General features: G+C 35.7%; 1 protein-coding gene across 5 annotated transcripts; it reads left to right on the top strand.

The window, feature by feature from the left end:
- Positions 1-2,947: 2,947 nt before the first annotated feature.
- LOC114155770 (oocyte zinc finger protein XlCOF6-like) lies at positions 2,948-15,161 on the top strand. 5 transcript variants are annotated; one of them, XM_028035846.1, is made up of 4 exons: positions 2,949-3,229; positions 13,982-14,091; positions 14,128-14,516; positions 14,685-15,161. In XM_028035846.1, exons 1-4 carry the CDS (start codon positions 3,088-3,090, stop codon positions 14,743-14,745), a joined length of 702 nt encoding a protein of 233 aa, XP_027891647.1. In that variant the 5' UTR covers positions 2,949-3,087; the 3' UTR covers positions 14,746-15,161. The 5 variants fall into 5 exon arrangements, 4 of the variants coding, with proteins under 4 accessions (XP_027891648.1, XP_027891646.1, XP_027891645.1 ...); XM_028035847.1 differs by lacking the exons at positions 13,982-14,091; positions 14,128-14,516; positions 14,685-15,161 and adding exons at positions 4,981-5,318; positions 7,560-8,889 and having other exon boundaries at positions 2,948-3,229; XM_028035845.1 differs by lacking the exons at positions 13,982-14,091; positions 14,128-14,516; positions 14,685-15,161 and adding exons at positions 4,981-6,357; positions 6,611-6,686 and having other exon boundaries at positions 2,948-3,229.
- Positions 15,162-16,453: the final 1,292 nt, after the last annotated feature.

Genomic DNA, 16,453 nt, shown 5'->3' on the forward strand with positions numbered 1-16,453 from the left:
TGAATATCCTATATTAAAAATGGATAATATAAATATAGTAAGAGATGAAGATAAAGTTGAAATATTGGCAAGAACATTTAGTAAAATTCATAGTTCAAATAATATTAGTGAAGAGGAAAGAAAAGGGAGAGAAAATACAAAACTTAAATATAAAGAGTTAGTAGAGAGTGTTGAAGAAACAAATAATCTGTTAAATGTTGAGTTTACAAAAGCTGAATTGAATTCTGCACTCAGAAAGACAAAAAATACAGCACCAGGTAAAGATCGGATTTATTATAGAATGATAAGACAACTTAGTGAAAAATCAAAAGACATAATATTGCAATTATATAATAAAATTTGGGAGGAGGGAAAACTACCATTGAACTGGAAGGAATCAATTATAATACCAATAGCAAAACCAGGAAAAGATAATTCAAACCCAGAAAACTACAGACCAATAGCTTTAACATCCAATGTATGTAAAATAATGGAAAGAATGATTAACAATAGGATTGTATATTATTTAAATAGTAAAGGATATATATCAAAGTATCAGAGTGGTTTTAGAAAAGGGAGGAGCACTAATGATCCAACGTTATGTCTAGAGCATGAAATTAGAAAAGCACAAGTAAATAAAGAAAGTGTAGTGGCAGTATTTTTTGACATAGAAAAAGCATACGATATGATGTGGGTTGAGGGATTATTAATTAAATTCTATATGTTGGACATTAAAGGAAAATTATTTAAATGGATTAAAGACTTTTTAACAAATAGAAAAATACAAGTTAGAATTGGTGAAGTGATCTCAGGAAAATATAAAGTAGAAAACGGAACTCCGCAAGGAAGTATTATAAGTCCATTATTGTTCTTAATTATGATAAATGATGTATTTAAAGATATTGGAAAAGAAATTGGATGTTCACTTTTTGCAGATGATGGAGCTGTTTGGAAAAGAGGGAAAAATGTAGATTTCATTGTAAGAAAATTACAAAAGGTTATTATTGAAATAGAAAAATGGGCGTTGCACTGGGGATTTAAGTTTTCAGTTGAAAAAACAAAAGTAATGATATTTACTCAGAAAAAATTAAACAAGGAAATAAAATTGAAATTATATAATCAAGAATTAGAGGAAGTAAAGTGTATAAAATTTTTAGGAATATGGTTCGATGAAAAACTAAAATGGAATATTCATATTCAAAAAGTGGTAGATAAATGTAAAAAAATCTTAAATATTTTAAGATGCTTGGCTGGCAGTGACTGGGGAGCAGATAGAAAATCACTAAAACAGATTTACACTGGAATGATAAGATCTAACATAGACTTTGGTTGTATAGTTTATGGTTCAGCAGCTAAAACACATCTGGTCAAATTAGACATTATTCAACATCAGGCATTAAGATTATGGAGCATTTAAAACCACACCAACAGCAGCAATAGAAGTGGAAATGGGAGAAATGCCATTAGATTTAAGAAGAACAAAACTAGAAATAAATTACTGGTTAAATGTACAAAGCAATAAATTTGATCATCCAACTAGGGAAATTTTAAGTCCATGTTGGGAAAAGAAAAGAAAGAAATGAGGAGTTTTGGATGGACAATTGAAAATGAAATAAAAGAATTTAAAATGAATAGTATAGAAATAAGTCAAACACCAATATCAATAACACCACCATGGATTCTACCAGAAGCAACAGTAGACATGTCAATAATGGAAAAGAAACAAGATAAATCTTACATAGCAGATAGTTATTCAGTACAGATACATTTAAACAATTATTATCAATATATGCAAATTTATACAGATGCATCAAAAATAAATGGAAAAATAGGAGTAGCTTTTGTAGTACCAGAATTCAATTTAAAAATAGGAAAACGAATTACAGATGGATTATCAGTATACACAGGAGAAATGTTGGCAATATTATTAGCTTTACAATGGGTAGAAGAAATAAAACCATTAAAAACAGTGATATGTTCAGATTCAAAATCTGCATTATTAAGTTTAAAGAACACTCAATCAGATAGTAGGATGGACATTTTATTAGAAATATTTCATACATTATTTAGGATACAAAATATGGGTTTAATAGTTATATTTGTGTGGGTTCCAGCACATATTGGGGTTGAAGGAAACGAGAGAGCAGATAAAATGGCTAAGAGGGCAATTCAAAATCCTATTAGTTTTACAGTTAAAACAAGTAAATCTGAGGGAAAGAGTATGGTTAAAGGAAAACTGATGGAAAGATGGCAAAAAAGGTGGGATGAAGAAAAAACAGGAAGATGGTTTTATAAAATTCAGAAAATAGTAGGAGAGAGAAGAAATGGAAGAAGAAATAGAAAGGAGGAAAGGGTGATAACAAGATTAAGATTTGGACATACAGGACTTAATTATACACTTTTTAAAATAAAAAAGCATGATAATGGCAAATGTGATTACTGTGGAAAATATGAAACAACAGAGCATATTATATTAGAATGTCATAAGTATGAAAGAGAAAGAAGATGCGTGAGAAGAGAGTTTGAATGTCTTAAGGAAAAGATTAATTTATTAGATATTTTGAGGAAGAATTTGGGGAGTAAACACATACAAATAATTATTAAATATTTAAAGACAACTAAATTGTTTCACAGAATTTGATTATAGTAGGTGTGTTTGTGAATATGTGCATGATCTAGAGAGGTATAGTATAAAGTTAAGTATAAAAATGGATGAATGTGTGTGTATATATATATATATATATATATATATATATATATATATATATATGTATGATTTATTTATTTCGTTTATTCATTATTGTTATTTGTAGGAGTATATTTAAATTTATATAAATAGATAGTCCATCTCGAACCACACTCCATACCAGTAAGTGGCGGTAATGCTACTTAAAGTTTGTTGCCAACCGCCAAAAAACTCAAGAAGAAGAAGAAGAAGAAGCCTCGGCACATCACGTAACATCACTACTCGACGGAGCTACAGAGAAACGCACCAGAGATAAAACAGAGCACAGATAGCAGCGTTAGCATAGCCTTTGTTAGAAGGCAGTTTGAAGACGAGTTTATAGGTTTGATATATATTTGTACATTTGAGTGTTTGTAGCAACAATGTCTTCAGTTCAGCCTAAGAGAAAATGGATTAACGAGCAGTTAACTCCTGCCGAAGAAACAGAGTTTAAAGAAATCATGGATAATCAGCGCAGACTGCTGGATTTCTCCCGATTACCCCTGATAATCTTACACCGAATAGGTACGAAACATCCTCACGTTTTACTTTTGATACAGGTTAAAGAGAGGGCTAAAGTGATTTGGAGAAAAGTTAAATGAAATTGTTTGGGACGTCGCTAAACTCGGCAACCTATTTAAAGTATAAAGTACAACAAAGTAAATTACCCTGGAATGACAAATCTGCGGTATCTGTTTAGGACTGTGACACAAATCCATAAGAACATAGACCACAACAGACACGTGATAAATCAAAACTACCTCCGATAAAATGTTTTATGACCGCACAGCACTCTGGGACATGTAGTCAGACGCACCAGGCGAAAAATGTCAGCCCTTAAATTTGCAGTATGTAACTGTTAGAAAAGAAAAGTTAAATACTGCAACTAGAAACCTAAGAAGTTTAACACATTATTTAACACAATAATGTGTTAAACTTATTAGGTTGTGACAGTATAAGACAGATAACATGTTATTTTTTTTTTTTTTAAAAAAGAGCTCCTCTGCCTTCTCCCAGTACTAACTACAGAAATGCACAACTCAGTCAGAAACAACCAATCAGAACCAGGAGAAGGGTTTTAGCGCTGTCAATCAATCTTGCGACACCCACTTGCTCTCTGATTCAATGCCACTTGTTCACTGCAACGGAGCCTGCCACAAATGCTAAGGCTAGTTAGCATGGTTGATGATGGCGGATAAATGGGTCTCCTGGAATGGTAGTCTATTTCTCTGCCATTAGCACATTTAGCAGTACTGATTGGCAGTTCTAACACCCTCCCCCTGGGTGCGATTGGTTGTTTCTGACCAGTATCGGACCAGAAATAATCAATAGCCATCTAATGGCTATTATTGCCTTCAGATGCCAATAATGGCACAAGGAGGAAGTGGAGGAGATTGATCTTTTCACAGATTATTTGTCTCATATATTGCCACAACATGGTGACCATTTTAACAAATATGGAAAAAAGGTATTTTTGTAAAAGTTACAGCTTTAATGAACCAGTCCAAGTAAAAGCTCTCAGTGGAAGCCAGCTGTGGCGGCATTGGGGTGTATTTCCTGCCCACAGGTTATTTACTTTATGTGGGATTTGTTTTGCTTGTTTTTACCTCATAGTGGCCAACTTTCCATTATTCCTATCTCGATTTGAGGCAGCAGGAGTTCCTGGACTTCCTGTATCTGTCCCGTCTGGCACATTTTTCAGCCGTTACAAGCCAACACACAACAAAGAATTTGCACAATTTTTCCAAACAAGTCGAGTGAGTTGACTATTGTTACTGACTGAAGATAATGTTAGCTAAATGATGACTAGTTAATCAATGCTAATATTATGTTACGCTTGTTAACAAGAATAGGCTACTAATTAACAAGTGGGTGGTTGAGTAACTTTTTGTAAAAAAAAAAAAAGGGTGCTTATGTGTAGTTTCCCTGCACTGTATTTCTAACTTTTACTTGAGTAGATTGAGTCAGAGATGGAAACTTTAGATTCTTCCTGCAACATGTGAGCTAATGTTTATGCTAATCGGAGCATAATTACTCAGGATTTTCAACATGTGACTGTTTGCATCGATGTTTATTTTATATTAACAACATGGTTATTTTATTAGACAGGTTACATAAATGTTCCTGTATTTATATTAAATATACATACTATTTACACATCTACTTTCCTTTTGATCAAAAGAATATCAAATTAATTTTCATACAGCCTATTTAGATGTGCCAAGTTATTAATTTTTTAACTTAAATTTCAAAACTTTTTTTGTCTGTTGGTCCAGATCTTCCACAATGCAGTGTATGTAAAAAGGAGGAGGTTGTCACTGAGCTCAGCAACCAGGATGAGGACTTCACTTTAGATCAAGAAAAAACAGAACCTTTGGTGATAAAAATAGAGCAAGACGAACCAGAGCACCTGGAGATAAAACATGAACAAGAAGAACCAGAGCATCTGGAGATAAAACATGAACAAGAAGAACCAGAACATCTGGAGATAAAACATGAACAAGAAGAACCAGAGCATCTGGAGATAAAACTGTTCAAAGTGGAAGAGAATAAACCCTTCTCCAGTCAGGATGAAGAGCAGCTTGTGCTGAAACAGGAGACTGGAGACATTTTGGTGACTCCTTCTAATGTGCAAAGAATCAACAATGAAACAGAACCAAACAAGAACCAAAAAATGCTAAAGAAAAGTCACCAAGACCAAAATTTATTTGCCTGTAAAATTTGTGATAAAACCTTTTCCTATAACAGTAACTTGACTAAACACATGAGAAGTCACTCAGGGGAGAAGTCTTATTCATGTAAAACCTCAAGAAAAAGTTCAGATCCTGACTTTACAACTCATAAGGGAAAGAAGCTTTCCTCATGTGTTGTTTGTAGCAGAAGTTTCAGGAACAAAAGTAATTTAAATAATCATATGAAAACTCACAAACCTAAGAAGACTTTCTCATGTATAAACTGTCCAAAAACATTTAATCAAAAAAGCAATTTAACTACTCACATGAGGATTCACACAGGCAAGAAAGCTTTCTCTTGTGTGACCTGTGGAAAAAAATTCAGAAACAAAGCTCATTTAATTTCTCACATGAGAATTCACACTGGTGAGAAGCCTTTCACATGTATGACGTGTGGAAAAAGTTTCACTCAAATAGGTCATGTAGGTGCTCATATGAAAAGTCACACAGGTGAAAAACCTTTCACCTGTGTGACTTGTGGAAAACAATTTAGGGAAAAAAGGGGTTTGATTTCTCACATGAGAAGCCACACAGGTGAAAAGCCTTTCTCATGTGGGACCTGCCAAAAAAGTTTTTTCACAAAAGATGGTTTATCTTGCCACAAGAGAATTCACAAAGGTGAGAAGCCTTTCTCATGCAAGAGCTGTGAGAAAACATTCACCACTAAAAGTTGTTTAGCTTCTCACATGATGACACATACTGATGAGAAGCCTTTCTCATGTGGGACCTGTGGAAAAGGTTTAAGTAGCAGATCTCATTTTACTTATCACATGAAGACTCACACTGGTGAGAAGCCTTTCACATGTTGTACTTGTGGAAAAAGCTTCATTCAAAAAAGTCATTTGGCTACTCATATGAAAGATCACACGGGCGAGAAGCTTTTCACATGTGGGATCTGTGGAAAAGGTTTTAGTCTAAGACGTTGTTTAACTATTCACATGAGAACACACACAGGTGAGAAGCCTTTCACATGTGGGACCTGTGGAAAAGGTTTCTCTACAAAAGATGGTTTAAACTCTCACATGAGGATCCACACAGGTGAGAAACCGTTCTCATGCAAGTGGTGTGAAAAAAGCTTCACCAATAAAACCAATTTAACTTTTCACATGAGAAGTCACACAGGTGAGAAGCCTTTTTCATGTACAACATGTGGAAAGAGTTTTAGGGTAAGAAGTTCTTTAACTATTCACATAAGGACTCACACAGGTGAGAAGCCTTTCTCATGTATGACTTGTGGAAAGAGTTTTAGTGCAAGAAATTGTTTAACTATTCACATGAGAACTCACACAGGTGAGAAGCCTTTCTTATGTGTGACATGTGGAAAGAGTTTTAGGGAAAAAGGGGCTTTAACTTCTCACATGAAAATTCATACAGGTGAAAAGCCTTTCTCATGTGAGATCTGTGGAAAATGTTTCACCAATAGAAAGAGTTTACCTGTTCACATGAGGACCCACTCTGGTGAGACGGCATAATGTGAACCTGAAGTACCAAGTTGGTCTGTAACTTAACTGGCAGACTAGCCAGCAGCAATTAGCTGCTGGCTAGTCTGCAAATTAGTTAGCAAATTAGTTAGCAAACACCTGGTGGAACTGCACATCTGTTGAGCTATTTCTTGGTACAGTGCTAGTAAAAATGTTGTTGAAGGTTTTATAGTGGGGCGATGTTATGATGACTTCCTGAAGACGGTGTTTCAGAAGAAGCAAGAGTTTCATTGATCCAATTTCAAGGCATTAAATTACAAAGTCTTTTTTTTCCTATTTGGTGTGTATATAGCATTTTTATAACAATTGAAGGTAACATAGATGCTTGATTGTGTTATAAAATCGCACTATATCCCTGGAAAACACATAATGTTGCCCTTTTTAAAATCGAGCATCTTGGTTTCCAAAGGTTTTCTTCTAGCCCCCCCATATGGATTACAATAAAATCCCACCCAAAAAAAGAAAAACAAATCAACTGGGCACACACATCGTTCAACCAGACAAAAACCTATACACATATTTTGTTTTCAAACTCCACTGAAGTTTATTTCACACTTTAGGTTGCAACAAAACAAACTACAAACCATCTTTCCAGCGAAACACTTGTGTAACTGTTTTTTTTTTTTTTTCATTCATTCATAGTGCTTCCTGCCCCCCACCCCTCCTGCAATGGCACTGACCCTCCCTGGGGGGAACCACTGGATTAAGAAAAGGCTTCAAATAGCTTAAGTTGAAATAATTAAATTTTTCTGATAATGTCTCATTTCTAAAGGTATAAGTGAAAACTAATCAAAGGAATGATGGATCTAAATTATTTTAAGATTCACATCTATAAATCTTTTGAAGTCTTTTTGTGTTTTTATGCTTTATTGTATCTACACTGTTTTTTTCAGTTATAGGGGTAACCGTATCGATTGATAAATCACAAAATAATTTGTTTTTTGATTAAAAACTAAATATTACACATTACTTTCATTCTTTTCTCTCAGTTTGAAATACTGCTGATTATGCTGGGTTTCCTTAGATAGAAACTTTTTAAACTACTTTGAATAATTAACTTACTGTACTGTGTCACAACTAGAATCGATTGAAATGTTTGTGTGACTAAACTGAAATAATTTTTTGGTAAAGTTCCTTGAGGTGACATTTGCTGTGAATTTGCGTTATATAAGTAAAACTGAATTACTTTTTTTATTTTTATATCTTTCTTGATGTAATTCTTCTTAAAAGTACTCTAAATTGTATGTTTGTCTTTTACACAGTTTATGTTTGAAAAGGTTTTTATTTTTTAACATGCTAGAAAATGTATTGACGTAAATTTAATTTCTGGTACAAAAATGGAAGTGAAAAACATTGTATTTGTAATTCTTATGTAATAAACTGGATTTACCACCAAGATGGTCTTCTTTCAGCTTAGCAGTGGATTCTGAGTGACATAATAGTGTGAGCAAATTCCTGCTGTTTGTCGTATTAGAACATTTTGTTTTTAGCCTTATTTCATCTTTCATGGACCTGATGATACTTTTTGCCATTTATTTACCGATTACATCTGCTGTGGTTTTGTTTTTCTGCAAGTTGTTTTTTTTTCCATTAAAAAAGTTTCCAGGTAATGTTTAGATGTTTCCACAGTTGTGACAGCAGAAGAGTCCTGAAGACATGTTGAGTAAAATGCTTGATCTGGAAATTGTCTTTAAGGACTTCATGTGTGGACTAGTTTGCACCCAGGAGTAACTGACAAAAAATAATTAGAAGTTTCTCCTGAAATCCTTATCAGCTCTTTTTCCTGCCATAAAACATTCCCTCCAAGAGGTGAGGGATAGTTTTGAGGTGGGGGTAAGGATTGTCTAGTGGTCCATCTGGCAGTAAAGATAAGACCAGACTTTGGGTTGGTCTTTTCCTTGGTGTAATGTGTCGTTCAGTGAGAAGCTTCTTTGAACGTTTTTGCCTTCGAATAAAGAAACTTAAAGACGAAGATTAATCTTTCTCTTATTATTGAAACTGCTTCTCATTTCTTAATAAAGATTTTGATAACTGTCCATCCTGATTTGCAGTACAGTATTTGCATTTCGGCTCCTCGGAGAACCCTTGAGAAAAATTAATATATTTAAGCTTATTTTAAATATGCTATAATTTTCTGAATTCCATTATTATCAAGAGGATATACTCATTAAGATTATATTAAAAATGTAAAAATAAGTACAAAACCAAAAAAAAGAAATACATTTTAAATGTATTTTTGCTTTCCAAAGTCATTGCAGGAGTCATTTGGCTGTTCAAATGTGTCTTGTTATAACTTGTTGAAAACAGACTAAAGTTATGTCATGTAATGCATAATACTAGGGAGGCTAAGTGGAAAGGTAGTTAGCATAATAGATACCAGGATGTTTGTTTATTCTGGCCTAAATTTAACCAGTGGTGTTATAATCAACATCAAGTGTCCTTAATCATCTGAATCTTTTCCTACCAACTAATGCACTTCCTACCACAGTGCATTAGTTATACTCCACTCCATAGTTTGACTCCACAGATTATTCCCTTTCCTTGCCGTGTGTCAGCAGCAAAGTTTTCTGCTACTGCAAACTCAGGAAATTGAGCCTGTTTGACATAAGGCTCAAATTGGGAAGATGTTTTAATGGAAAATCATTTTTTATTCCAAAAACAATTCAGTTTTATGACATATAAGAGGAAAACATGTGCTGCAGGTTTGTTGTTTTGAATCAAAGTAAACTTTTTTTTTTTTCAGATTTGTGCATCATAACATATCTAATATTTATCAGATCTTTAATAGCTCCAAAGAAAAGTGCATCAACATTCATGCTGCTGAAGCTTTTAGACTGAAAAAGCGTGAACATTTGTAGTTTGATCAGGGCCGGCCCAAGGCATAAACTAAGCAGCCAGTTAACACCAAGAGATATTTCAAAAGATGTTTTAATGGATCCTGCTCTTTTTATCTTGAGAGTCAAAAAATCTACTGCTCTCTCTTGGAAAAGAATAGAAAGTCTGAGTGTCACCATTTTGGATGAGACAAATGTTAACTTTTCCTTTGGAAAGGCTAATATTCGTATAAAAAGGGAAGCAAGAAAATTTTGAGGTTTGGCCTTCATTTTATTCATTTGTTAAAAATACAAAACTCAACTGAGGGTAATTATTCTTTTTTGTTGTTTTGAGAATTTTGTTCACTTATGGAGCTCAGAAATAGCTTGTTTTGTTTCAAAGGTTAATCTTAAAAATGTGTTTTTTTGGCGAAAAATACTTATTTTTTCTATCTACAATAACATTAACAGGCCTTTGTATTAATGTGCAGGCGGGACGCCTCCATCTCTTCCTAGATGTCTGACTGTGACATCCGCTCCTCCTGAGCATCGCACTAAGACTGCAGGAGGATTAAAAACATCATTCCATGTGTAGTTCAAAGCGGAACTAAAAGTCTGTTTCGTGTTTCTTCAGTGGAGCCACCGTGAAACACACAGGAAATGAAAACAAAGCCCAGATAGCTCCGTTAGCCTTTCTTCTGTTTTAATGATGTTTGAAGACGGGTTTGGTGTATTTGGCAAATATTTGAGTGTTTCCAGTAACTCTGTCTTCACTTTAGTCCCAGAGAGAGTTAATCAACGAGCAGCTAGCTGCTGCTGAAGAAACTTTAACGGACTTTTATAAAATCATCGTCCAGTCCGAGGAAGAGATGGATGATCAGCCCAGACTGCTGTTCTCCCGGATTCCCCTGATAATCTTACACCGTATAGGTATGAAACACCTTTACGTTTTACTGGTGATACAGGTTAGAGAGGGTTGGAAATAGGCTAAATAAAGTTTTCATGCTGGGTTAAGGAAAGTTTTAACACGTGTTTCGCCTAGAAACGCATGTCTGTCGCGGGAGCGCGCAATAAACTCTCGCTTATTGATATTACAGACAAGACAAATATTTAAAATATTCGTAACATTATCATATTTCTTAGCCATATTTTCTCTAAAAAGTCAGCAGGGTCGAGTTCAAATCGTGGCAGTGGCAGTTATTGGGGAACTTCCGGTGCCGAGAAACGCATGCCCTGTCGCGGGAGCGCGCATCGCTCTAAACTCTCGCTGTCTAGTCTATTAATGGTAAATGGACTGAACTTATATAGCGCTTTTCCAGTCATTTTGACCACCCCTTAATGTAGGGGATGCATTTTAATTTCTGAGCCTGCCAATATTTGCATCCCAAATCTATTGTCCTGTTGGTATGAAACTTATAGCGGTAGCACAGAGAAGAAGTGTCATTATGTAGAAAAGGTGAAATCCCTCTTAACTTCTTCAAGTTAGTAGGGGGATGCATTTTTTGGCATAGCAAATTATTAACTTGCCGATATAAGCAGGTCCTATATATTTTCCCCAAATATCATCCTATTGATGTGAAACTCATACCAGGAGCTCAGAGGATAAGTGTAATTATGTAGAAAAGATTATTTCACTCTTAACTCTTTCTTCAAGCTAGGAGGAGGATGCATTTTTTGGCAAAGCAAATTATTACCCTGCCAGTACATGCATCCCGTCTATTTCCCCCAAATATCGTCCTTTGGTTGAAACAGTACCAGTAGCTCAGAGAACAGGAATGATTATGTAGAAAAGTGAAATTCTTCCTAACTCTTTATTTGGCTGAGTTAGCAGTGGATGCATATTTTGGCGCACCAAATTATGAGCTGCCTATATTTGCAGAAACGAACATAACAGGAGGGTTAAACGAGTTTATCAACGAGCAGTTGATAAAAAAAAAAACGTATAAGTGTTTTTCACCTGTGAAAATGTACGCCGCTGCTATACGTTTGGCTAAGCCTCAAATCTGACCCTTCACCATGAAACATCAAGGTTCACTATTAAATAGTGAACCTCATTTAATAGTGAGGTTCACTATTAAATGTATTTGTGTTAAAAACTAGAATTAAAGACTGGAGGGATTTCATGTCTATAAAGCTGAGAAATTGTATTTGTTAAATGTGATCATTTATGTCTTGACATTAGGATACGTAGAGATGTGAAACATTTTCCTTGAGAGATGCTTTGTTTTTTTTCTGGCATATTCTGTAGCAACAATAATGACAAACTGTATTGTTATTATATAAACCATTCAATAAAATGACATGGATTATAACAAAATTGGGTGATAAATTGTACTAGGTGGCGTTTAATGCCCTTATGGCTACTGGCTATAAACTGATCTTCAGTCTGTTTGTCTTTGTTTTAATGCTCCTCTATCTGCAGCCAGTTGGAACAAATTGTAACCTGGGTGTGAGGAGTCTTAAAATGTTCTTGGCTTTCCTGAGGCAACGGACCTGTGGAGTTCCTCGAGAGAAGGCAGAGAGTAGTCGATAGTCCTCTGGGCAGATTTTATGATTCTCTGGAGAGGCTTCCTCTGTGCTGCTATGCAGCTGGAGAACCACGCAGAGACAATAGCAGAAAACGTCTCTTAGAGGTACCCCCTAAATTACATGGAGAGGCAGCCATTTTGGGTCAGGGGGCATATTTAGGTAATTTTTCACTTTTAGTCACATCGAACTTTAACAAACTCCTCCTAAGGATTTTCACCTATTGGCTTCATTCTTGGCCAGGATGCAGGTAAGGAGTGGGGTTTAAAAAGTTATCAAAAAAATTAACTTTTTGTATATGTTCAGGTGGCGTGGTAGAGCGGCGACTTTGGCGCACTCGCCAACGCAAACAAAACGTTATGACTTTCACTTAAAAAGGTCAATTGGCACCAAACTTGGCATGAATGATCCTGGTTGGATCCCTGACAATCCTATGTCATCAGAGTTTGATGTGATCTAAGCCCCTGCCCCTCTGAACAGCGAGTTACTTTTTTTTTCTTGGAAAGCTCCATCTCTGACCCCCTTGACCTAATTGAGGTGATCTTGTGTCAGAGCACAGATAACAAGTTGGTCTCACTTGCCTTAAAGCGGCAAGAGTTTTCAGTGGAGGGCGTGGTGATGGCGGTGCGGCGAAGTGACGGGTCACGCCGATGCCACACGTTTGGCTATAAATTCTACGTTTTGACTGAGCTGGACCAAACTCGCTGTGATAGATCCTTATCCAACCCCTGACAGGAATGCAGTCCAATATTTGGTGGGTGTGGACTAATTCCTCCACAGCGCCCCCTAGAATCATTTTAAAACCAGCCCCAAGCCATGCTTTGGCTGATAATCATAAAATTCGGCACACATGTACATCTTGACAGGATGTAAAAAAAGTTGTACATCAAAGCATGTGGGTGTGACTAAGCCTCAAATCTGATCATTCGCCATAAAACATCAAGGTGGAATAACATCCCCACATAAGCTCCCAGGTGCATCAAACTTCATTTGTATCATCACAGACCAGAGCTCATCACATTCACATGGCCAAATAGTGACATCACCACAACCCCTTTCAACAGGAAGTCAGTGTTTTCCCACTCTTTTTCTTCCCTTTACTCGGCGGTTCATGCAGATTTCAACCTGTGTTTAATGAAGTAGAACAACATGATGGTAAATCCTTCTCTCAACACTGGCTGGCAGCAGCATGTGGATGTGGCTGAATGGTGAATACTAATCCATCGCTGTTTGCACCTTTATCTCAAAATCATACATGAATTATTGCATTTGCACTATAATTGTTATGATTGACCTTTGTTAATTGTTAATAAATTTTCTCGTAAATATTAACAAAGGCGACTATAATTTTCTAATAAATAAAAAAAATAATTTTAGTATCCGTTCATTTGGGAATTCTCCAATTGTCAGCTGGATTTGTCGACTGATCTGTCTCTCTGTCTACGCTCTTGAATGTTTAGGTGTGGGTTTTTTCTTTTTTATTTATTATTTTTTTATTATTATTATTTATTTCTGTCTTAAACAGTGAACATTTCATTTGAGAATTCTCCAAATGTCAGCTGGATATATCGACTGATCTGTATCTCTGTCTGTGCTCTTGAATTTTCAAGTGTTTTTTTGTGTGTTTTTTTTTTTTTGTTCCTTGCTGTTATAAACAATGAACAATTTCTCCTATTTACTTCAGTAAAGTTAACAATTACTCTTTTGCTCTATTTTCTTGTCCAGATTACCTGAAGTGTAACGTTTATAACCAGGAGAGGAGATCCACTCTGGACCAGGAGGAGTTAGAACCTGTGCAGGTGAAACAAGAACAGGAAGAGCCTGAAGATCATCAGATAAAAGAAGAGCAGGAGGATCTGAAACACCAGCAGATAAAAGTGGAAGAGAAAGAAGTTTACTGCAGTGAAGATGAAGAACAGATTGAATTAAAACAGGAGACTGATACCTGCATGGTGGTTCCTGTTGGTGAACAAACAGACCACATTGAATCAGAACCAAACAGGAACCAAGTCATCTTCCAGGAAGCTGCTGAAGCTGAGAACCAAAATCAGGAAAGAAGAAAACCTTTCTCATGTGACATCTGTAAAAAGCGTTTGACTTCAAAATCTGTTTTTGATGCTCACATGAGAACTCATACGGGTGAAAAGCCGTTTTCATGTGTGAACTGTGGAAAAAGTTTTAGTCAAACACAGAATTTGACTCGGCACATGATGATTCACACTGGTGAAAAGCCGTTTTCATGTGTGAACTGTGGAAAAAGGTTTAGTCAAAAACAGGATTTAACTCGGCACATGATGATTCACACTGGTGAAAAGCCGTTTTCATGTGTGACCTGTGGAGAAAGTTTTCGTCACAAGGTGAGTTTAATTCACCACTTGAGGCATCACACTGGTGAAATGCCGTTTTCATGTGTGAACTGTGGAAAAAGTTTTAGTGTAAAACGGAATTTAACTCGGCACATGAGGATTCACACTGGTGAAAAGCAGTAGAAGTATTTTCCATACATGTCCTATGTTGAGGTTCACTATAGATCTGATTTGGTTTAAAACTAGAATGAAAGACTGGAGGGGTTTCATGTCTATAAAGCTGAAAATTGTTGTATTTGTTAAATGTGATCATTTGGATACTTGGAGATGTGCAACCATGACACATTTTCCTGTGGAGATGCTTTCTTGCTTTTTTTTGGCATATTCTTTATCAAAAAACAATAATGATAAACTGTATGTTATTGTATTAACATACTGTTTATGTCAAACTGTATGTTGTGTGTGTACAACGTGAAGAGCAGAGGGCTCAGCACACAGCCCTGAGGAGTGCCAGTACTGATGCTGATGGATGAAGAGGCTTGGGGGCCCACTGACTATTTCATGCATTAACAGAGTTTGACCGGACATGGACTCCCTTCCAGAACATTCTCACATGATTGGACTTGAGGGATTGATTTGTATTATCCTGTACAATAGAGAGAGTATGTGGGGTTTATTTTAAAAGTTTTTAAAATCAAAACTTGAATGTAGAATTGAGTGTTTTCTAAAAAATCTGCAAAAAAGTATTTGTGATAGTTTTGTCTTTAAAGTAAAATGAGATTGAGTTTTCTTTCAAATTATATTAACCAGTTTTACTCTGATTAAAATCTTTTCAAATGAAATAAAATGGATTTGTACTTTAAGGAAAATGCAAGATTCACCACAAATTAATTTTCCTGCATTGATTGCCAGAGCCGGCGCAAGGCATAGCAAACTAAGCAGCCACTAAGGGCCCCAGGGCCACTAAGGGGCCCCCTCAGTGGAGCTGATTTTATTTATTTTTCTTAGTAATAATTTCTGTCATAATATCAAAACCACACAATTTCACTATGAAGTGGTTTGTTTTTACAATAATATATATATTTGATAATGTATGTAGAAATTATTTTATTAATAGAAAGAAAAAATTGCACTTGGCGGCCCCTGGTGGCCGCGGTAGGTACCGCACGCTTCGCTGGTAACATGAGCCTCATCCAAACGTGAAAAGCTCCGGTCAGAAGACAAGTCAGCAACACAATGTCTCCAAAAAGGACTTATCCTTCAGGGAGGGAGAAAAGAAAGGAAGAATAGAAAAAAGCCAAGATAAAGGTTTGTTTTAATGTGTCTTGGTAATGTCATGTAAAAGATTTGTAAAGCTGCTAACAGAAAATTAGCTTGAATGGTCCAGTTCAACAGCCCAACATTTATAGGGTCTTTGTGTTTGTGTGAAACTGAGTTTAAACTTCAAATGAGTTGATTCTCATGGTTGGCTCTGTATATTTCTCAGGTATTTTTGGCTTCAAAATTCCGTATTTGATAAGGTTTGAAAACAATAACTTAAACTTCTCAATGTTTGACATTGTCTAGCAAAATGTTTTTACGTCAGGCTACATAGCTGCTACATGGATGAGCTGCTCTATGCTGTAGTTGGTGATTTGTTGTTTGCTGCTGAGCATAATCATTTTGTGGCCAAAACAAACATTATTTTTACATCAACTTCTAAGTTATGTTAAAATGATTTGAAGGCTCAGAATCAGTCCAGTACCGATACCTAATACCTAATTTCTGAGCCAGCCAATATTTGTATCCCCTGTCTATTGTCCTGTTGATGTGAAACTTACAGAAGTAGCTCAGAGAACAAGTGTCATTACGTAGAAAAGATAAAATCCCTCTTAAATCTTTATTTCTCCAT

Source organism: Xiphophorus couchianus, chromosome 13 (assembly GCF_001444195.1).
Source record: "Xiphophorus couchianus chromosome 13, X_couchianus-1.0, whole genome shotgun sequence".
Classification (NCBI taxonomy): domain Eukaryota; kingdom Metazoa; phylum Chordata; class Actinopteri; order Cyprinodontiformes; family Poeciliidae; genus Xiphophorus; species Xiphophorus couchianus.

Bases quoted from the DNA above. Each gene is read 5' to 3' on its own strand.
- LOC114155770 (XM_028035844.1), top strand. From the start codon at position 3,088: ATGTCTTCAGTTCAGCCTAAGAGAAAATGGATTAACGAGCAGTTAACT. The intron at 3,230-4,980 runs GTACGAAACATC...CTGTTGGTCCAG, and splicing joins GATAATCTTACACCGAATAG to ATCTTCCACAATGCAGTGTA.